Below are 21,633 nucleotides of genomic sequence, written 5' to 3' on the forward strand. Positions count from 1 at the left end.
TAAAAAAACAGTACTGTAAATATAAATACAGTAGTTCTATGGTAATTAACAGTTACTTGTTAATTGCTGCCAGTTAGTTACTGTAAAAACCATAATAAATACTTCAGTATATTATATACTACAGTGTACAATACTTTTTTTAAATTCAGAGTACGTGATGGTTGATGTATTTACTCTTGTCCAGTTGATATTGGATATCATAGTAATAATATTCTAATTAATATTTCATTATTTTAATAAAAGTAGTAGTCGATTTAAGTAGATATCATTGTGCAGTACCGTCTCTGACCACGCTGTGCCGCTCTAATCCAGAGGGGCGCTGTTTCGCTCATCAGAGGAAACAAAGGAAAGTGAAGAGATCAGAGTGATGACGTCATCGTTCTGTGTATTAAGGTGGCAGTTATAAATGTTATGGTGAGGTGGAAAAAACAGTAGATTTGTTTACTGATATTTCCAGAACAAACACGAGGATCACAGCTGGTGTTTGGTCTCTTTAAATCACAGTTGTGTTGATGATGATGATGACGATGATGATAATATTGCTGAAACTCCGCCCCTCTCGGCGGGCGGGGCTCGGTCCTGCAGCAGAGCATCACAACACCATCTAGTACTGCACCCTATGCTACTGGACCCGGTACTACTGGACCTTGTACTTCTGCAGCCTGTAGGCCTACTATTCCACTCAGTGTACTTCTGCTCAGTGTTCTAGTACTGCTCAGTATACTCCCGCAGGCTCCTGACAGCATCCAGAAGCTGCATCATCTCGGTGAGTGTTTGAACTGATCTGTGTCGTCTGAACTGTTCTGGTCTCTGTGAGTCTATAATACGTCTGCAGGTAAAAAGAAGCACGTGTTCATTGATACTGATCAGCTGTGTTTTCACTGAATTCAAGCCGATTCAGCAAAAACTGTTTACATCATGGCATTTATTAACCAATAAGGTCCTGCTGTGTCACACGCTCATTCGGTGAATGGACTTTTATTCACAGCAAATTAAGTGTAAATATTACAGGCCAAACGTTGTTATTTACAGTAAAATGTAAAACGTAGAAATATTAATCTGGAGTTTTCCGCAACACTACACTTGATGGACATAACATACTGAAAACATTCGATTAACAGAAATAAAACACAGGTTTAAAACAGCTGAGCAACGAATGTATAAGTGAAACGGTTTAGGTCAGAAAACCAGATTGTGACTCAGGGTCCCGCTGTGAGACCGGTGTTGTGCCAGTGTAGGTATCCCCGACAGAAATTGTTTCCCCTGGCTGCGGTAGCGCGCATTCATTCAGGCGGAAGCCTGAAGGCGGAGCAACAGCGTTATGATTTTATTCTTTTGTATGTCGTAACGTTGTACTAGTACTGAACGGCAAAATGAAGGTAATCATTTCCTCATGTGATTTGACATATAACACGCTGTAATTCAAGTCCTGGTATGGAATTTGTCGAACTAAATATACGTCAATATCCAAAATCACGACCACTGTGATTGTTTGTTTATATATACTATAGTAGACAGATGAAGTCTGAGGATCAAATTATTTATTTTGTGTGTTCTTTAGATACTACTCTATAACCTCTGTGATTATGAGCAGGTTTCTTCTCTTATAAACAAAGTTATGGGGGGAAACAGATTATTTCAGACGTTTACCTGTCTGCCAGAATTTGTATCCCCCCCCTCAAAATAGACAGAGGAAGTAGCTCCCGCAGCCAGGGGAAACAATTTCTGTCGGGGATACCTACACTGGCACAACACCGGGTCCACAAGATGGATTTAATATTGGACCATGAATCAGATTATAAAGGCAGAAATTGAGGAGAATTTTCAGTATTATGGAAACGTGAATCAGACCAGTCAGCCAGTGGACCCCCCCCCCCGGACACTTTGGTAGGAGTCTGGTACCAGACTGGTACCAAAGTGATATTTTGGTGGAGCTCCAGAAAACACAGAGAGCTTTCAGAGTGATGAGTCAGCTGCTCTCAGTGTGCCTCATTGATCTGAGTGGACAATGATGATAGGACCAAGCTCAGACCATCAGATTGCAGATAATCATTTCCCTCAGTATTGACTGACTCAACAATGAATTATTTAGTCTGTGTCAGTGTGATCTACCTGGAGTTCCTTTAAGTGGAATTATAGTTTGGGTTTCCCTACTGAAATTTTAATGTATTCATAGAGATGTTCCTCATATCTGTATGAACTACTTGTATAGGCTACAGCTGTTGATGTGCCTGTATGATCTACCTGTATACAGCTGATGTACCTGTATGATCTACCTGTATACAGCTGATGTACCTGTATGATCTACCTGTATACAGCTGATGTACCTGTATGATCTACCTGTATACAGCTGTTGATGTACCTGTGTGAACTACTTGTAGCTGGTGATGTACCTGTATGATCTACCTGTATACAGCTGTTGATGTACCTGTGTGAACTACTTGTAGCTGGTGATGTACCTGTATGATCTACCTGTATACAGCTGGTGATGTACCTGTATGATCTACCTGTATACAGCGGGTGATGTACCTGTATGATCTACCTGTATACAGCTGGTGATGTACCTGTATGATCTACCTGTATACAGCTGGTGATGTACCTGTATGATCTACCTGTATACAGCTGGTGATGTACCTGTATGATCTACCTGTATACAGCTGTTGATGTACCTGTATGATCTACCTGTATACAGCTGTTGATGTACCTGTGTGAACTACTTGTAGCTGGTGATGTACCTGTATGATCTACCTGTATACAGCTGGTGATGTACCTGTATGATCTACCTGTATACAGCTGTTGATGTACCTGTATGAGCTATCCCAAACAGACCACGTCATACCTGTATGAACTACCTGTATCCAGGTGTCAACTGGTCACCTGTATCAAATGAACTAACCAGACTTCTGTTTCCTGTCAGGTTCCTACGAGCTCATTGGACAGAGATCAGGTACAAACGTATATTTTTTCTCTTTCTGATCTGATGGAACATGACCAACTGCGTCACAATTCAGCGACCGCATCCTTCGGAGGCCTTTGCACTGTACGTCGGCTGGGTCCCTTGAACACCACAAAGGCCGAAACGAGCGGCGTCTGAAATGATCTACAGAGGATTTCCTGTTTTGGTCACCTTTGCTGCTCCCATAGCTCGACAACTAGCTGCGGTTGACAAGAAAATACTGTATATAAAGGTTACTAACTACTAACCTGATTAAAATGAAAGCAGGGAATCTGATGGAGGATATGCTTGCTGGTACCATTGGTGCATGACATACAATATTTCATGTATATTCTGCCACAGCCACCACTATTGATCCGCTCGTTGACGCCATGTTGATTAAAGTGCATTTGTCCCCGAAACTTGGCATAATTTGGGTTTTGAAGGGTCCATCAGTTGAGTCCTCCGAATCCAGAGAAAGAATGTTGCATTTGAAACGAGTGAGCCTCTGAAGGATCTGCTGAATTGTGACACACTGTGATTCTGTACTGAGACAAATGCATAAGTTTAGCTGAGATAATATATACCATGCGTTAGCATGCTAACATTAGCTAATTATCATTAAACACAGTCCAGTTGGACTGAGGAATGTCATTGATGATATTTCCTACGTATGATGACTTTTTCTGATGTGCTGAGGAGGGTCAGCATGTTTGGGGGCCTGTCTGGACGGATCCAGAAGGATCGGCAGAGGGCTGAAGGTCTGGGCTCGGTCCAGCAGGCCATACGCTACCTGAACCAGGACTTCCAGGTCCTGAAGGAGGACTGTCTGCAGAATGGATCCCTGTTCCAGGACCCAATGTTCCTCGCAGAACCGGCCTCACTGGGCTTCAAGGAACTCGGACCATTCACCGCCAAAACCAGGGGGGTGGAATGGAAAAGACCGACGGTAAGAACCAAAACATGACGACTACAAAGAGACACAAATGGTGTTCTTCATGGGTCCATGGTCTCACACTCTGTCCATGAGCCACTTCTTTGTCCAGCTAACTGTCACACTCTTTGTTTTTAATCTCAGGCCTATGATTGGCTGGACCATACGCTGCTTCCTGTTTGTGGCAGGAAGTGAAGCATAAGAGCATTCAGGTGTGTGTGTGTGTGTGTGTGTGTGTGTGCGTGTGCGTGTGTGTGTGTGTGTGTGCATGTGTGTTTGTGGATGTGCGTTTGTGTGTTTGTATGTGTATGTGTGTGGGTGTGGGGGTGTGCGTTTGTGTGTGTATGTCTGTGGGTGTATGAAGGTAAATCGATGTCAAAACACTTAGAAAGACGCGCAGCAGCGTGTGTGTGAACGCATGGTTACTTTGTTATGCGTGCGTGCGTGCGTTGTCGTGCGCAGGTTGTATGTCACGCGTAACAAGAAGCTGCGTACATATGAAGCAGCGTGCGCACGTCTGTCTGTCACTGTTTGACAAATGTTGTTACGCGTTCACACGCACGTGCGGTCGCAGATTCTGATGCTGCGCGGCCGGAAGTTGATCTGCTGTGCGCACCTACTCCGCGTAACTTGAACGCGTAATGTAGTTGGCCTGTTCATTTCAGTCAACCAGGGGAGGCAACTACATTACACGCTCATGTTACGCGGAGTAGGTGCGCACAGCAGATCGACTTCCGGCCGCGCAGCATCAGAATCTGCGACCGCCCATGCGTGTGAACGCGTAACAACATTTGTCAAACAGTGACAGACAGACGTGCGCACGCTGCTTCATATGTACGCAGCTTCTTGTTACGCGTGACAGAGTCTGCGCACGTCGTTTCCGCGTACATGTGAGCGCCTGACAAAAATGTTCAATTATCTTCATGCGAGCGTTAATGCGTGCGTTCGCTAAAAAACGCATGAATGTTACGCGTAGTTACTCCGCGTAATGTGATCACAGGCGTGCAGCAGCCATCACGCGTGAACGTGCGCGTGAACGCGTGACCATTATAAGTCAATGAGGAAACTACATTACACGTCAAGCGCTGTGTGCTGCACAGGCGTCAAAGCACGCGGGTGTGACGCGTTCAGTTGATAGTTGCGCAAGTAATATGAAACGATTCTGACGCCATAGTGGGTGTGTTTTTGTGTGTGTGTATGTGTGCGTGTGTGTACATGTGTTTGTTCATGTGTGTGCTAGAGCGTGTGTGACCTCTCCTGCAGCTCCTGTGTTGCAGTGAGACATTGTGATAATTCTAGAGACAATAACAGTGAGAATAACAATCATAACGATAAGTCAAACACTCTGTGTCTGAGTGTCTTGAAGACATGTGATGTAAGACAAACACTTGTCTCTGATTGGCTGTTTCAGGAGCTGACAGAGAACCCCCAGTTCATCGTGGGTGGAGCCACCAGGACGGACATCTGTCAGGGAGCACTGGGTGAGTCAGTTTTAAGGGAACTTCCCTGACGACGGTTGCTAAGAGACTAGTTGACTATGAGTCAGAGAGTAAACAGAGAGTTCAACAGACACTGATGGAAACTGAGTGAAGTCCTATGTGCCATCTTAAAACTATTTAAATAATAACTTTTCAATAGTTAGTAATGTATATACATTACCGGGGGGGTTGTTGGCCTCATGCCCGGTGGCGGCATCCCCATGATAGCGCCTGAACCTGGAGGCATTCCCATTGGAGGACTCATAGGGGGCATCATGCCAGGGGGCGCGCCAGTCATACCTGGAGGAGGTGCTCCTCTGCCCATGGGGGGTGGGGCTCCTCGTTCAGGCAGGTACTGTGTGGCAGTGCCAGCAGCACTTGCTCCTTTGGCTGCCGTGGCAACCATTCCTCTGCCCTGCATCACCTGCTGCGAAGGTCCGCCCACCCCTCTGACGAGCCCAGCGAGTCCTGCTGGAGCCTACGGCATTGGAGCTCCTGCAGGAACGCCAAGACCTGCTGCAGAACCCATACCTGGACCCCCAGCCACGCCTGCCAACGACACACGTGCTATGCCATCTTTAGGGGGCATGCCCTCAACTGTCTTAGAGACTAGGTTTTCCCCCCTCAGCAGAACCAGAACCCTCTTTTCCTCTCGTACGGCTTCTTCGAGTTCTTTGGCTTGATCTTCTTGAAATCGTCCCAGTCACACAGGATCATGTTCATGTATTTGCACTACTTTGTGAACTACGGGAGTCGAACTCTGTCACCTGCACCACTGGAAGCCATGCTAACCATTACACCACAGAGTCACTCTATGATGCTGAACATAAAGCCTTATCACCTTTTGGATCAATCGACTGTTTTATTCAGTTATACATATTAGATCAGGCAGTAATTGTCTGCCACGCCAACTATCTCTACTTTCCTGCAGTTACGTTGCTCCGCTTTCTCAGGATGAGCTCGTTTTCTCCACAAACACAAAGTAATATCTAATAACGCTCTCCCGGTTGCCATGGTGAATTGTAGTATCAGAGCTCCATTGATGATGGCTTCGTAGAGTTGGCAGGCACGCGCTTAACTCAGAGTTTACATACTCAGAGTTGATTGAACTAATTCAAAACCGCTGTTCTGAAACCGAAAACTCTGAGTTGCCCATCTCAGAGTTGGTCAACTCAGAGTTCAGGGTTAGGTTCAGAGTTGGTTGAGCCTGCTTTCTGAAACGGGCCCCTGGAGGAAGGAAGTCAGACTTTACTCCTCCCCTTCCGCTTTCTGTGGTTCTGTTCTCAAACTCCCTTCCAATCGGGAAACAACAGCAGCAACCTCAGAGCTAGCAACTTATACTAATGCCCGATGTTGATCCGTTTTCTGACACGGCCGTCATCAGTCAGAGTTGTTTTGGTACTGTGTATTGGTTTAGTAATTTTTTTGCAAGAGCTAATAACAGCTAGCAAATCTTCTGTGTTTTTAATGAGTCCAGTGTGCTTCTCAGTATAGACAGGCTGCACCGCTGGGTCACCGACGACCAATTTATGTTTTTTGTTCTTGTCACACAGTCGACATACGTTTTATAAGGTTTTATGCAGAGTTTTCTTTTGCTGGGTATCAGACATGTTAATGACAGGGCTCGACGTTCCATCTAAGCACGTTTCCACTGTGGAGAAATGGCTAGCAAAGCGAGACTAGCGACAGAGCAACTATCCAGGATGAAACAATCAGATCCAGGAGTACATCAGGAGGAGGTCGCAGGTAATTAACTGCTAAGTGATTATCTCAGTCAGCAGAAGCCTGAGGATGAAGAGGACAAGGAAGAGGGGGTACCACAATGGAAGGACAAACCCCTGCAAGGCATATACCACTGACAGATTGAAGAAGTGACTGATGGGAGAAACCAAACCAGTGGCTAGAAAATGCTGGTCTGAAGAAAGGCACAGAGGCACTAATCATGGCAGCACAAGAACAGCAGCTGAGCACAAGATCAATAGAGGCCGGGGTCTACCACATCAGACAGGAGCCCAGGTGCAAGCTTGGCTCTACCACACCAGACAGGAGCCCAGGTGCAAGCTGGGGTCTACCACACCAGACAAGAGCCCAGGTGCAAGCTGGGGTCTACCACACCAGACAGGAGCCCAGGTGCAAGCTGGGGTATACCACACCAGACAAGAGCCCAGGTGCAAGCTGGGGTCTACCACACCAGACAAGAGCCCAGGTGCAAGCTGGGGTCTACCACACCAGACAAGAGCCCAGGTGCAAGCTGGGGTCTACCACACCAGACAGGAGCCCAGGTGCAAGCTGGGGTATACCACACCAGACAGGAGCCCAGGTGCAGGCCTTGCAAAGATGCTCCTGAGAGAGTCCAGCACATAACAGCAGAGTGTAAGATGCAGGCAGGTACGGCGTATATGAAGCACCATAACCAAGTGGCTGCATAGTGTACAGGAACATCTGCGCTGAGTATTATGGGCTGGAAGTCCCGAGGTAAGAATGGAACACACATCCAAAGGTGGTCGAGAATGACTGAGCTCAGATCCCGGGGGACTTCCCGATCCAGACTGATAATCTGGTGATGGCTAACCAACCGGACATCAGCAGTAGTGATGGATGTAGATATAAAATCAGACAGCAACATCAGGAAGAAAGTACATGAGAAGCCTGGAAAAGACCAAGAAAGAGGAAAGAGGAGCTAGAAAAGATGTGGAGAGTAAAGACATCATTGGTTCCGGTGGTAACTCGGAGCAATCTGGGCTTTAATCCTGTTCCTTGAAACTGGAACAGTGGCTCTAGCCAAGTCCAGGATTTACATTTTACATTCAACATACTGAAGAACCCTCTGGCTCCTAGGCCTCTGGTAGAGGACCTGAGGTTGAAGGAGGAAACACGAGACCGCCCATGGGGGGAATTATTTTATTGAATGTTATATATTAGAGTTTAAAGTTTAAACCCGCTGAATACTAATCGAATCGTGAGGTGACTGACGATTCCCACCTATATGTATAAATATATATCCTGCATATATGTATCTACAGAATATATAACATACATACAGTGAACGATCTTACAAGAAGCATATGAAGGCAGCACTCAGCCCAACAGGTCTGACCTTCTATTGATGAGTTTATTGATCTGTGAATGGATGGAAACTCCATTAGCCAGAAACATTAGCAGCTCAATGTGAAAATAGCTAATGTTGTTGTTGATGTTAGCGTTTAGCCTAGCATCAGGGTGTCCCCACAGACCATCAGCCTTCAGGATAATGGACCCAGCTGATGTTAAGTTAACAAACTGCTGCATCACAAATGTTTCCTGTAACCATGTCAGAACTTCATTTGTTCCTCCAATCAGAGGCATGATCTTCATCACCTCAGGATTTCACATTAGATGTCACTAATACTAATACTAAATACTAAATGACACACAAAAATCAGGAATGAAGACAGTTGAGGCGTCTATATATGTGAATTCACTCTGGTTCTGTAGAAAGTTGAAGTGTCTGTATATGTGGAGTCACTCTGGTTCTGTAGAAAGTTGAAGTACCTTTATATGTGGATTCACTCTGGTTCTGCAGATAGTTGAAGTATCTTTATAAGTGGATTCACTCTGGTTCTGCAGATGGTTGAAGTGTGTCTATAAACTGCTTGTTTTCCAGGTGACTGCTGGCTGCTTGCTGCTATCGGCTCTCTGACTCTGAATGACCGACTTCTTCATCGGGTTGTTCCTCACGGTCAGAGCTTCAACCAGGAATACGCCGGTATATTCCACTTCCAGGTGAGAATCCACCTGTTCTGAAGCCATGCGTACTATGAATCTAAATGACAATGAAGTGAAATCCCTTATCTGGTCGTCTGTAGTTCTGGCAGTTTGGTGAGTGGGTGGACGTGGTGATCGATGACCGTCTGCCGGTCAAAGACGGAGAGCTGATGTTCGTTCACTCTGCTGAAGGCAGCGAGTTCTGGAGCGCCCTGCTGGAGAAGGCCTACGCCAAGTAAGAGCATCTACCAACCTGCTGACCAAAGGATTTTAAAAGCTCTGTGTGTTGAGAAGAATCAGGAGCTTTAGCAACTCTGTATTTTTTTTTTCTTAAACTTTAAACTGTTGAAAAAACTCCCTGGCTGACTCCCTGCAAAAGAAAACATAGAACAAAAAACATAATTTGATCGGTGGTGACCCAGCAGTGAAGCCTGTCTATACTGAGAAAATCACTGGACTGGACAAAGATTTGTTAGCTGTTTGTTTCTCTTACAAAAAATGGCCAAACCAATAGCTCGTGTGAAGTGGAATGGATCGGTACATCGGTCAAGTCAATGTCACCGGCGCATGTACCAAAACAACTCCGACTGATGATGAGGTTAGGTTCAGAGTTCAAGGTTAGGTTCAGAGTTCAAGGTTCGGTTCAAGGTGGGTTGAGCCTGCTTTCTAGAATACACCCCAGGCCTACAATGCAGGCCTTCATTACCTTTAATGTTCCTTCAGCACGTACTGAGCTCCTTCTCTGCCCCTTCAACCTGGAATATGCTGCAGCCGGACCTGAAGCTGTCCAGCTTCATCCCACTAGAGGATTTTAAGAGCACTGGAGAGTGATTCTTTGGAAACCAGTTCCTGTTTATAAAATATTTATCTGCTTCTACTTGGCACTTCAACTTGTATTCTTTAGTCTGTCTGTAAATTATTTTATGTTATATGTTTGTATATGTGGATTATAAATGGATTGTTTGTTACTGAATGTTCATTGTTGAGTGTTTATTGTCTGTTTACTGTGTTTCCTGTGTGTTCTGAGGTTGAACGGCTCGTACGAGGCTTTGTCAGGCGGCAGCACCACTGAGGGTTTCGAGGACTTCACTGGCGGCGTGTCGGAGATGTACGAGCTGAAGAAAGCTCCCAGAGACCTTCATCGTATCATCAGTAAAGCTCTGGAGAGAGGATCACTGCTGGGCTGCTCCATAGATGTCAGTCACTATGACAACTCACTTTCTATCCTTGCTGTATTTATGTATTTTACTTTGACCATTCTTCATCCACGTTATGATGCCGGCTGGTTTTAATGTAGAAGGCCGTTCTAAGCATGTAACCCTACAAAACACCCTCAACCTTAGACTCTATTTTATGGTCCTTGGTCCTGGACTGAACTGCAGACTAGAGTCCCTCATCTCTCTGACCAGTCGTCCTCTGCATCCTGATGTCGTCCTTGTCTCCTACGTCCTCTCCCTGGTTTACTGGTTGTGGATTACTGGTTGTGGTTGACTGGGTGTGGTTGACTGGGTGTGGTTGACTGGTTGTGGTGGACTGGTTGTGGTGGACTGGTTGTGGTTGACTGGGTGTGGTTGACTGGTTGTGGTTGACTGGTTGTGGTGGACTGGTTGTGGTGGACTGGTTGTGGTTGACTGGGTGTGGTTGACTGGTTGTGGTGGACTGGTTGTGGCATGTCTGCGTCCTAGATGAGCGTGGCGTTAGTGTCTTCATTTCCTGTCTCCTCCTCAGATCACCAGTGCACTGGACATGGAGGCGGTGACCTTCAAGAAGCTGGTGAAAGGTCACGCCTACTCTGTGACAGGACTGAGACAGGTGAACTCCACGTCGTCACATCAAGCACAGACCTTCATCAGGACCCAGTCTTTGTGTCAGACCCCAAATGTTTGTCTTCCTGTCCTTTGCAGGTGGACTACCGTGGTCGCCAGGAGCGTCTGATCCGGATCAGAAACCCCTGGGGTCAGGTGGAGTGGACCGGAGCCTGGAGTGACAAGTCAGTCCCTTAGTTTTACACTTTAAAAGGAATGGTTCATATGTGTTTTATTGATGATGGTGTCATGTTTCAGCTCGTCGGAGTGGAGCTCCGTGGACTCAGACGAGAAAGACGAGCTGCTCTGTAGGATGGAGGACGGAGAGTTCTGGTGGGTTTGGACTGTGGAGCTCAATATGAGACATGCTTTAGGATGGAGAGTCTAACATGTCTGCCTGTCCTTCTGTCTCTCAGGATGTCTTTCCAGGAGTTTCTCCGCCAGTTCTCCCGGCTGGAGATCTGTAATCTGACCCCTGATGCTCTCAGTCAGGACACCTCCAGTTTTTGGACCACGACGATGTTTGAGGGTGGCTGGAGGAGAGGAAGCACCGCTGGGGGTTGCAGGAACCATCCCAGTAAGGACGTTCAGAATATATATCCCTTATTAACCATTAATAACGGGTCAAGACGGGTTGAATTGTACTGGACTATTAAACACAAAGTCAAACAATAGACTAATCTACAAACACAATGAAGATATTAACTTCAATACAGAAACAGCTTAGATACAGTTTAAATAGAATGACATAAAGATGTTTTCCCTTTATAATAGATGGGGACATGCACCTGTATGGAGGAGTCATAGGAGTGCCATAATATATAATAAGAAAATAATTGTGAATATATATATACACATATACATATACATTGTTGCCTATAAAGTTGGAATATTTAGTATTCAGACACAATCCTCTGTTTATTCCTATTTAAATGCATCAGTAATCACTTCTGGCCAAGTACAATGATTACCCAGGTGAAATTATTTCATGCATAACATTTGTTTGCCACTGAAAAAAAGATATTTGCAAATTATTCCTACTTCAATGCTGACACTTTATATTGAATATAAATGACCATTTTTTTTCTGTGTATTCTTAATTTTTGTTATGTAGTTAATATTATTATTATTATATTAACATTATGTAATTCATTATTGTTATCCCTTTATTTATTTAAGTGCAAAAACATATACGAAAAAATAGTCATTTTTATACAAATAAATATTTTATCAAATGTGTTAAACACATACAGAAATAAATTAAGTAATACATATGTTAATAAATGTAAATGTTTATAATTTTTCTTATAAATGTAATTATGTTTATATTTCTACATTTCTTCTTTTACTCACCAGATTTCTTCTTTCATATGTCACTCCTATAAACGCCATACGCCTGAACTCAGCTGGGGTTTGATGTGCACACGATCCTTTAATTCTTTAGATCTACAGATCTCATGATGCTTTGCCTTTCTAGACACGTTCTGGATCAACCCACAATATAAGATCTCCCTGCTGGAGGAGGACGACGACCCAGAGGACGACGAAGCAGCCTGCAGCTTTCTGGTGGCTCTGATGCAGAAAGACCGCCGCCGCTACCGCCGCCATGGCCAAGACGTGCACACCATTGGCTTCGCCATCTACGAGGTCAGACATCAAACATGAGCTCCTTCTGGCTGCTGCACATCAATAGTACACCCAAACAGCCCTTATAGAATCTCCATAGTAACCACCAACACATGAGCAGCTCGGGATCTGTATAATAAATAATTATCAATATCAATCAAAACAATAGATATGAATAATCCAAGCACCAAAATTGTGTAGGTGCAGTTACTGGAATAGGATCGGAAGTAATCAGTAATAAAAATATGATTAATTATATTGAATAATATGATTTAATTAACTTCAACTCCATTAACCTGTCAGCCCTGTGCTAGACTGGCAACTTGTCCAGGTGTACATTGCCAGGAAAAATGGTTGATAATGGATGGATTATTATTTATTATCATTTACACCCTAATAACCAACACCCAACCCTAGGAACATGATAACGGCTGTGCATCCAACACCTTAGCAACCAGCTGGTTACGCCATAGTAACCACAGAGCATCACTTAGCTAGCATTTAACATGATAGCATGATCTTATCACTTTGTTTTGTGACTTTTCTTCTTGTGTTTTTTCTCCCTCCCAGATTCCTGAAGAGGTGAATCACTCTGCACTCCACACAAACGGATATTTCCCACTTAATCTGTAAAAGCTAACGTTTGTCTGACTGTCGGCAGTACCGAGGCTCTCCCAGCGTCCACATGAAGAAAGACTTCTTTCTGCGCCACTCCTCCTGCGCTCGCTCAGAGACCTTCATCAACCTGCGCGAGGTGAGCACCAGGCTCCGCCTCCCACCGGGCGAGTACCTGATTGTCCCGTCAACCTTCGAACCCTCCAAGGAGGCCGACTTCGTCCTTAGGGTGTTCACCGAGAAACAGTCCGAGACCGAGTGAGTCTATCAGACCCAGAACCAGACGTTTTACTATTCTAGCTTATTAAACTCTGTGGAGTGATTGAAGGAGTGCTGACGCTGTGATTGTCTCTGCAGGGAGATGGATGACGATGTGGTGGCCAACTTTCCAGAAGAGGTAAAAAAAATGTATTTCGTTAGATGACATTTTTATTAACAACTTCTTTTAATTGTCAGTAATGATCAGCTCCTCTACTGTGGAGTCATAGGAGTGCCAATAAAAAGAGAAATAAATAAAAAAAATATATATAAGAAATTGTGGAATTTTAAGCATTTTCATAAATGTTTACATTTTATATTTTTATATATAAATGTCAATATTTTGATCTAATGTCAATTTTATATATATATATATATTACATTTTTATTTACTTATTACTTATTATTATTACTATATTATTATTATTATTATTATTATACTTATTATATTATTATTATTATTATTTTTATTATATTATTATTACTTTACTTACTTATTTTTTGTTTATTTCATATTCCCATTTATTTTCTTACTCTTGTACAGATGTATTTTTTATTATAGCACTCCTATGACTCCATACTCTTCAGCTGTTAACTCTCTGTATTATAGACAAATTAAAATGTTTCATGTTATTTGTAACATTAGATTTCAGCTCTTCTTAATTTAATTAATTAAAATCTTAGGCAGGCTGAACATCTTGTTACATTTTCATTCTGAAGCAAATTCACTATTCATCGTCTTTGTTTACATAATCACAACATAAACAAACATTGATAACTGAATATTTGCAAGTCTTTGGGTTCATATAATTTCTTTTATAATGGTGTGTGTTTATCTATGTCTATGATACATTGACCTCCCTGTCGTTCTTCTTCACTGCAGGAGGAAATCTCAGACTGCGACGTCGATGATTCCTTCAGGTCCATGTTTGCTCAGCTCTCTGGAGACGTGAGTTCTGAATAGATAATACTTTACTCATTCATTAAACTTAAATGAAACAGGTTCTTCCTGAAAAGATTAAATCTGAAACTGTAAAAATGTGCAAATAAGTAAGTATAAACATGTTTCTCCTCATCAGGACATGGAGATCTCAGTGCGAGAGCTCAGGACCATCCTCAACCGAGTCGTCTCGAAACGTAACTTCTGATGCTCTTTAGTATCCGATGAATGAAACTTCCTGTAATTGCTGAAGATATTTTAGTGCATCGTCTGAATGTAATCATGATTTGTTTTTGTAATCCAGCAGCCTTCCAATCTGTAAATTCTTCTTTTTTATTTAAGACAATTTAAGTTAAATATGGTTAGAATCCAAGACATAAATCGCTAAAATCAATACAACACTTGACTTGTTCTCAACTTCTAACGTCTTCTTCTGTTGTTTACAGACAGAGACCTTCAGACTGACGGTTTCAGTATGGAGTCCTGCAGAGGCATGGTCAGCCTCATGGACGTATCCTGCTTCTGCCTGCTGGTTCTTCTAGGTCTGTTAGTTCTGCTCAGGAGAAAACCTCCGGTTGTAAACAGTGAAGCCGATGCTGAAGTCTCTTAACGTTGCATTCTCTCTGCTGGCCACCAGAGGCCGACTCCTCTCTGATTGTATAGAAGTCTGTGAGAAAATTAGCCTACTTCTCTCTTGATTTATTATCTCAGTAAACATGAGCTTATGGGCTCAGTCTCTAGTTTCAAGTCTTCTTATTTTTTTATTTTTTTTATTTAAAAAAAAAAAAATTAGCTCATGGGCATAGTCTCTAGTTTCAAGTCTTCTTCAATCCAGCCTGATATTCATTTAGTCAATTATGGTCCATTTAGAGTCAAACAGACCAGAAAGCAGGGGATGATTTAGGAGGTCATGTTCTAGGACTCTGGCAGCACTCCTCCTGGTCCTCCTCCACAAGGGAGCAGATACCGGTCCTGGGGCTGAGTTGATGCCCTTCTACGGTCCTGTCCAGCTCTTCTGGTGTAACGGTTTTTCAGCAGTGTATTTATTCTACTAAATTCTATTTGTCTGCTATTCAGTCTTCTTCACTTGTTGAAATGAAAAAATCAATCTTGACTCAAGCTCAGAAAGACGGCAGCGCTCGACTCGGTCTGCTGGAGTTTCAGGTTCTCTGGAACAAGATCAGGAAGTGGTTGGTAAGTTCTGTATTAATGTCTTCAAAGACGGAACCTTACGAAATCTGCAGTTTGAGATGAAACATGAAATAAAACAAGGAAAGCTGTTCCAAAATATGTGCTTAGAAATAAATAGTCGAAGTTTCAAGAAGCCTGTGGGCATGAAGACAAGGTCCAAGTACAACTCCCAGGATGCATTTGACTAACACACAGCCAATAGAGTGCTGCTGCAAGGGATGCCATTTTCGTAGGCCAACAGGAATTAGCATCTCACTGGTTCACTTCACAAAAAGCTTATTTGGCTACTTTCTGTTAGCTCAGATCAGACAGACACAGAAAAAACAAGCGTCCCCTTCATTTTCTGCACTCGGAGCACTCAGATAAAAGAAGCCGGCTGCAGTGCTTTTTATTTTGACGGCTACATCTGCTTCTTGAAAATAATAGAAAAGGCCGCTATGTGGACACAGGTCCTGAGATGATTCAACAAAGTTAACATGAGCCTGTATGAGCTTGATATATTAGTAATAATTTTACTTTTTTACGACTTGTATTACATTTTTTTGCCAAGTAATATTTGTGTTAACTCGTCTGACCGACCGTAAAACGTCTTCACCTGGCAAAGAAACAGTACATAACAAAGGATGTCGTACTCTGTACAGATGTAAAGCCCTCTGAACTGAATAACGCTAGCTCACGTTAGCACTCCACATTAGTTGACCTGATCTAGTTTTAGCATTAGCCCAATTCCTTCAACCTTCAGTCCAGTTGTCTAAACTATGTTGGGGATCTTCAGAAAATGTATATGTTTCAACACTTGAGCTACCAAGTCAAATGTTTGGACCACCGCTATATAACTACCTGACCTCCCTGAGCGTGACATAAGAGCAACATGGGCGCCCTGTGACTATGGTGAATGGCAGGGCCAGCGATTGTATTGACCATTGCCACCGCCGTTGTAGCCACCACCACCACCATAACCACCACCATTGCCACCACCGTTGTAGCCACCGCCATAGCCACCACCATAACCACCACCATTGCCACTGCTGTTGTAGCCACCACCACCACCATAACCACCACCATTGCCACCACCGTTGTAGCCACCGCCATAGCCACCACCATAGCCACCGCCATGGCCACCACCGTTGTAGCCACTGCCATTGCCACCACCACCACCACCATGTGATGCCAATGTTTATTTTGTGTCATGTGAATATGGTCACTCTGCAGGGAATCTTCAGAGAGTTTGATCTGGATAAATCCGGATGTATGAGTTCCTACGAGATGCGTCTGGCACTGGAAAATGGGGGTTAGTCTTATTGATCCTGATGTCGCAGCATTCGTGATGAGTTTCACTGAACTGACCTTTGACCTCTGGTGTCCTCAGGGTTCACACTGAACAACAAGCTGTACCAGATGCTAGTCGCTCGATATGCTGACAACGAGATCATCGACTTCGACAACTTCACCTGCTGTCTGGTCAAACTGGAGGCCATGTTCAGTACGTTCAGCTGATGCTGCGTTCAAGTGATGTTGTTCAGTTACTCTGTATGGAGTCCTAGTAGTGCCATAATAAAGAATAAATCTGTAAATCATTAAGAAAATAAATGTAGAAATATAAAGAGAAATAAGTAAAAGTATATATGAGTAAATAAAAATGTATGTAATTATACATTAAAGTTTTTATCTAGATAGATGTGTTGATTGTACAGTGTTGAGGTAGTTGAGTATTTCCATTTTCTGCTACTTTCTACTTCTATGAGAGTAAATATTGTACATTTGACTGATTCAGGTTATTATTACAACTATAATCAACTCATAAATGATGATGTATTTTCATAGATTATTATTTGGATGCTGATACTCTAGTAACATTTTGAATGCAGGACTTTTACATTTTTTTTTACTCTGTATTATTGTATTACTTTTACTCCAGACTGTTTTTCCACTCAGCTGCTCATGATAATTGTGTGTACGTGACCTGAACGCAGCACAGAGCCTCAAAGACTGATGGGGTTCATGATAAAATGCTTCTTCTTCTGTGGTGTATTTCTCAGAGGCGTTCCAGGAGCTGGACAGAGACGGGACAGGGAGAGCAGAGCTGAACATCATCGAGGTACCAACTTTATCCAGCTAGTTCATCTACATATGAGAATGTTTGTTTCCTCTGTTTAAACATTTTAATCACATGATTTTTGATTCCATTCAAGCTTCTTTCTCTGAGAAATAACAATCATTGTTTTTACCTCAAAAATTATTCAATTTGAATAAGTGAAGCCCTGAGCAGCATCCGCAGGCTTTTCAGCTCAGCAGTTTATTTCCTGCAGTTGTCGGTTCAGATTCAGTCGGTTTAATTTTAAATCTTTTCTCCAAACAGACTTTGATCAGAGGGTCAATTTCATTTGATTTATATCTGTATATCTGTTTTTATTTCTCTTTATTGAATTGGCTGCCTTGTGAGAAACATATTGTAACTTGGGTTTTGAAAAGTGTCCTATAAGCAATTCTTATACTAATAATTATTAGTATTATTATATTATTTCACGTGGGCAAATTTGAATCCAACTCACAGAATCCTTGTGCATGATTCACCCACTGTGAGTAGAACGGTCAGCTGTGAGTGGGAAACCAAACAAACAGCTGACTGTTCTACTTGCGGGGCTGAGCATGTTTCATCACCCTTGTAACTTTTGAGTTAAATGTGACGCATGAAACCATCAGCACTCCAAATAAGGTCATTTAGACAAAAATACGGCAGTGACCTTGTTGTTTGGACCACATACAGTCTCTGGTTCCTCCACATAGTCAGTTCTGGTCTCTGGACTATTGTGACTATCTAGACCACAGACACAGGAGGCAACATCTGGTTCCTCTATTAAGGATTCAGCGGCGTCAGGATGACAGCAGGACTTTAAAACATTGTGTCGTACCAAAAACTGTTCTGAGTTTGCTGTGACCACAGCAATGGAAAGTGTAGTGATAGAAATAGCTGAGGGAATGTGTTTGATTCGTATTCATAGCAGTATTCACACCAATGATTTCAGTTATTGAAGCTGAGCTCAACAGGGATTTTAATACATGTGAGAAAACAAAGTGTGACAGTGATGTGATGTTGTCTCTCCTCAGTGGCTCTATGTGACCATGTGTGGCTGAGGAATGTGGACGACCATCAGTCAAAGTGCCTCCAACAGGAAGAAACTTTAGTACTACTGTGGTACTACTATAACTACTACTAACATCACCAAAGTCTTCCAACATCTGTATGGAGGATCACTGCTGCCACATCATACATATTCTCATTAACATAATTATGACTTTGTAAATGTCACCGAGTGTCTTATTTTGCTGAGCTGGTGCACTTCCTGTTTGCTGATACAGTTTTCACGACTGCTAAGATACATTTGGTGAAACCTTCCAGCCTTTTCCCTCTAAACTGGAAACACAAAACCTCTGATTCTTCTGGCAAAATCAAACAATCACATCTGCTCACCATCAAACACTGTTTTCACATCCTCCACAGAGCCGTCTGCATCAAACACTACTGAGTTTCACTCTCCACCATAGAATAGAGAACACAGAGGTCAGAAAGACCTTCACTGTTTTTGAGGTGATATTAAGTTAATTAGGTTCATTGCAATAAATGATAGAATGACTAAAATGCGGTTTAAATATGTGGAACAGTGCAGAGGAGGGAAGCTGACAATCCAGACACAGACTCCAGGTCTGTCCTCTGCACCTGTCAATCATTCTGGACTCTTTGTCCTGATCCCTCATTGGCATTCTATGAACAATAAACCTGTTCCACCACGGTTTAGCAATTGTGAAAAACTGTAAATCTGCTTCTGACTTTGCTTTCCACAGCTGTTTCTTCTGCAGGGTGTCGGCTTCTCAGGTAAACCATCTGAAAAAGGAACGAGGATATGTGATGTAGTCCAGATTCTCCTCTCAGCTAATTGAAATGTGACTTCATCAAAGAGCTCATTGTTGAACAGAAACGGATGTTTGTTCTCATTAAATAAAAGTGAAGCTGATGTATTTGACCTATTTTTCCTGATGCAGAACGGCAAACAGTAAAGACAGCACAAATGACTAGTTTGTGTATTTTGTTTGGGATTTCAAGCTACAGCTCTTGGAGGAACATAAACAAGACACGTGGGTGTGAATATAAAGGTTATTTATTATTTAATAATCACGAGTCAGATCTCAGTCCAGCAGAGTCCAATGAAAAACCTCACATCGGGAAGTTTCAGGTCACAATCAGTCCAACGTTTTCATGGAGAACACAAGCAGAAACGTTCAGGGTCAATCCTCCAGTCTAGAGTCCCGCAGCTGCCAGACTCCCTTTAGAAAACCTCTAATTTTACTGCAGCAGGGTGTGACAGTCTTCCCCGTTCACTCCTGGTTCTGGTTCTCCCGTGGCTCCCTTCCCTCCAGCGGGCCCAGTAGTACGGCCTGGGCCTCCAGCAGCGTGGTGTCGGTGTTGGCTCCCAGGAAGCGGGCGGTGAGCTCCAGGTCCTGCAGCCGCAGACGGACCCTGCTGCCCCGCTGCAGCTTCTCTCCGTCAGCCGGCCGCCGGCACACGCAGTGGAACTTCCCGCCGAAGTCGATATACAGGTCGTTCTGGACCACGTGAAGGATCTTCCCGACCACCACCTTGTCTTTGGCTGGTCCCATCTGGATCAGCGGGGACCGGCGGAGCAGCGAGGCGAAGCTCTGCTCCTGGCCGAAGGAGGGGCCGCTGCTTCCGGCCACAGAGCTCTCCGCCTCCCGCCGGAGCTCTGACTGCAGGTCAAAGGCGGCAGCAAAGCCGGATCTGGATGTGTCAGCGGCGGGCTGATCGCTTCCGGACGCCTCGCCAGAGTCTGAGCTGAAGAAGGTTCTGGTGAACCTGCAGGAGGGGAACCGGACTCCACATCTGAAGCTAGAAACAACCTTCCACACGGCCGCCATGATGTCCCAAGAAGTACAGCGTAACTTCCGGTAGAGAAGACCCACCAACAGCGCCACCTGGCGGCTGGATGTCTGATATGACGTAACAGCCGTGATGAGAGCTAGGTTCCTGCAGCCTTTGGAGGACCCAGCCTACGCGGTCTACGGGCATATTACATAGATTAGTCTCTGTGGGAGATTACTCACTCAGCCCACTGGTCCTGTAGTCCTCCATCCTTCTCATCTGGTCCAGTAGTCCTCCATCCTTCTCACCTGGTCCTGTAGTCCTCCATCCTTCTCACCTGGTCCTGTAGTCCTCCATTCTTCTCATCTGGTCCAGTAGTCCTCCATCCTTCTCATCTGGTCCAGTAGTCCTCCATCCTTCTCACCTGGTCCTGTAGTCCTCCATCCTTCTCATCTGGTCCTGTAGTCCTCCATCCTTCTCATCTGGTCCAGTAGTCCTCCATCCTTCTCATCTGCTCCTGAAGTCCTCCATCCTTCTCATCTGGTCCAGTAGTCCTCCATCCTTCTCATCTGGTCCTGTAGTCCTCCATCCTTCTCATCTGGTCCTGGAAGCTGAGTCTAGGTCTTCCACATGGTCTCTTCTTGTTGGGAGGCTGGTGCAGTGTGTGTAATCCGGAAGGTCTGCTGCTGCCATCATTACCTAGTAAAAGAGACTTGGAGACCTCTGTCAGGAACAGCCAGCAACACCTAACTTAAAAAAATAAAAAGACAGAGAGTGAGTAAAACAAACAATCACTTGTAAATTACACTTTCAGGAGACTCGTGTTACTGCTGTAATTAAATGTTAACTTACCTTTGTCTTATCGCCATCTACAATTTAAACACATACAATACATATGTTGGGACCTCACCAGTAGGACTACACAATGCGGCCTACAAAAGCCTACACATGTGGTCAGAACAAAGGGAAAAAGGGGATTAAAAATTACACCGCCATTTTAGTTTCACTTCTCACCTAGGTGCGAAGTGCAATGTCACACAACTGGTGCCCTATTGGCTGACAACCACAGGTACCCCAGGGGGTCCCCGGCAGCAGCCGTGAACTATATAAACCAGCGCCATCTTAAGAGCTCCTGCTTCCTGCTTCCAGCTCTCTCCACCAACAGGAGGTGGTCTCCCGTTCCGCAGCATACCGCTGCAATAGGAGACCAACTGATAACGTCTGCAGCGTT

The 21,633-nt window shown here is 43.9% G+C and overlaps 2 protein-coding genes and 1 pseudogene across 3 annotated transcripts; 1 reads left to right on the forward strand and 2 right to left on the reverse strand.

Annotated features, from left to right (window-relative positions):
* The first annotated feature begins 2,926 nt into the window (after nt 1–2,926).
* LOC311011168 (calpain-1 catalytic subunit-like) lies at nt 2,927–19,562 on the forward strand. The gene is made up of 22 exons (XM_084005963.1): nt 2,927–2,947; nt 3,638–3,884; nt 5,281–5,350; nt 8,991–9,109; nt 9,193–9,326; nt 10,119–10,287; nt 10,820–10,903; nt 10,996–11,081; nt 11,155–11,229; nt 11,313–11,473; nt 12,374–12,543; nt 13,093–13,104; nt 13,184–13,395; nt 13,495–13,534; nt 14,279–14,344; nt 14,475–14,532; nt 14,782–14,846; nt 15,461–15,529; nt 16,739–16,817; nt 16,896–17,009; nt 17,566–17,624; nt 18,635–19,562. Exons 2-22 carry the CDS (start codon nt 3,645–3,647, stop codon nt 18,659–18,661), a joined length of 2,109 nt encoding a protein of 702 aa, XP_083862089.1. The 5' UTR covers nt 2,927–2,947; nt 3,638–3,644; the 3' UTR covers nt 18,662–19,562.
* Nucleotides 5,508–6,070, reverse strand: LOC311010818 (small nuclear ribonucleoprotein-associated protein B' pseudogene; annotated as a pseudogene). Its single transcript has one exon. The product of its transcript is annotated as a small nuclear ribonucleoprotein-associated protein B' pseudogene (transcript).
* A 105-nt stretch (nt 19,563–19,667) lies between the features above and the next one.
* On the reverse strand, nt 19,668–20,488 carry mrps28 (mitochondrial ribosomal protein S28). The gene has a single exon (XM_084005958.1). The coding sequence runs from the start codon at nt 20,456–20,458 to the stop codon at nt 19,901–19,903; it is 558 nt and encodes a 185-aa protein (XP_083862084.1). The 5' UTR covers nt 20,459–20,488; the 3' UTR covers nt 19,668–19,900.
* Nucleotides 20,489–21,633: the final 1,145 nt, after the last annotated feature.

This window comes from Eutrigla gurnardus (assembly GCF_963514095.1).
Source record: "Eutrigla gurnardus genome assembly, chromosome: 3".
Taxonomy (NCBI): domain Eukaryota; kingdom Metazoa; phylum Chordata; class Actinopteri; order Perciformes; family Triglidae; genus Eutrigla; species Eutrigla gurnardus.

Coding starts and splice junctions, on each gene's coding strand:
- LOC311011168 (XM_084005963.1), top strand. CDS start 3,645: ATGTTTGGGGGCCTGTCTGGACGGATCCAGAAGGATCGGCAGAGGGCT. Junction 11,082..11,154: donor ACCGGAGCCTGGAGTGACAA/GTCAGTCCCTTA, acceptor GTCATGTTTCAG/CTCGTCGGAGTGGAGCTCCG. Junction 14,847..15,460: donor GCATGGTCAGCCTCATGGAC/GTATCCTGCTTC, acceptor ACTCAAGCTCAG/AAAGACGGCAGCGCTCGACT.
- mrps28 (XM_084005958.1), bottom strand. CDS start 20,458: ATGGCGGCCGTGTGGAAGGTTGTTTCTAGCTTCAGATGTGGAGTCCGG.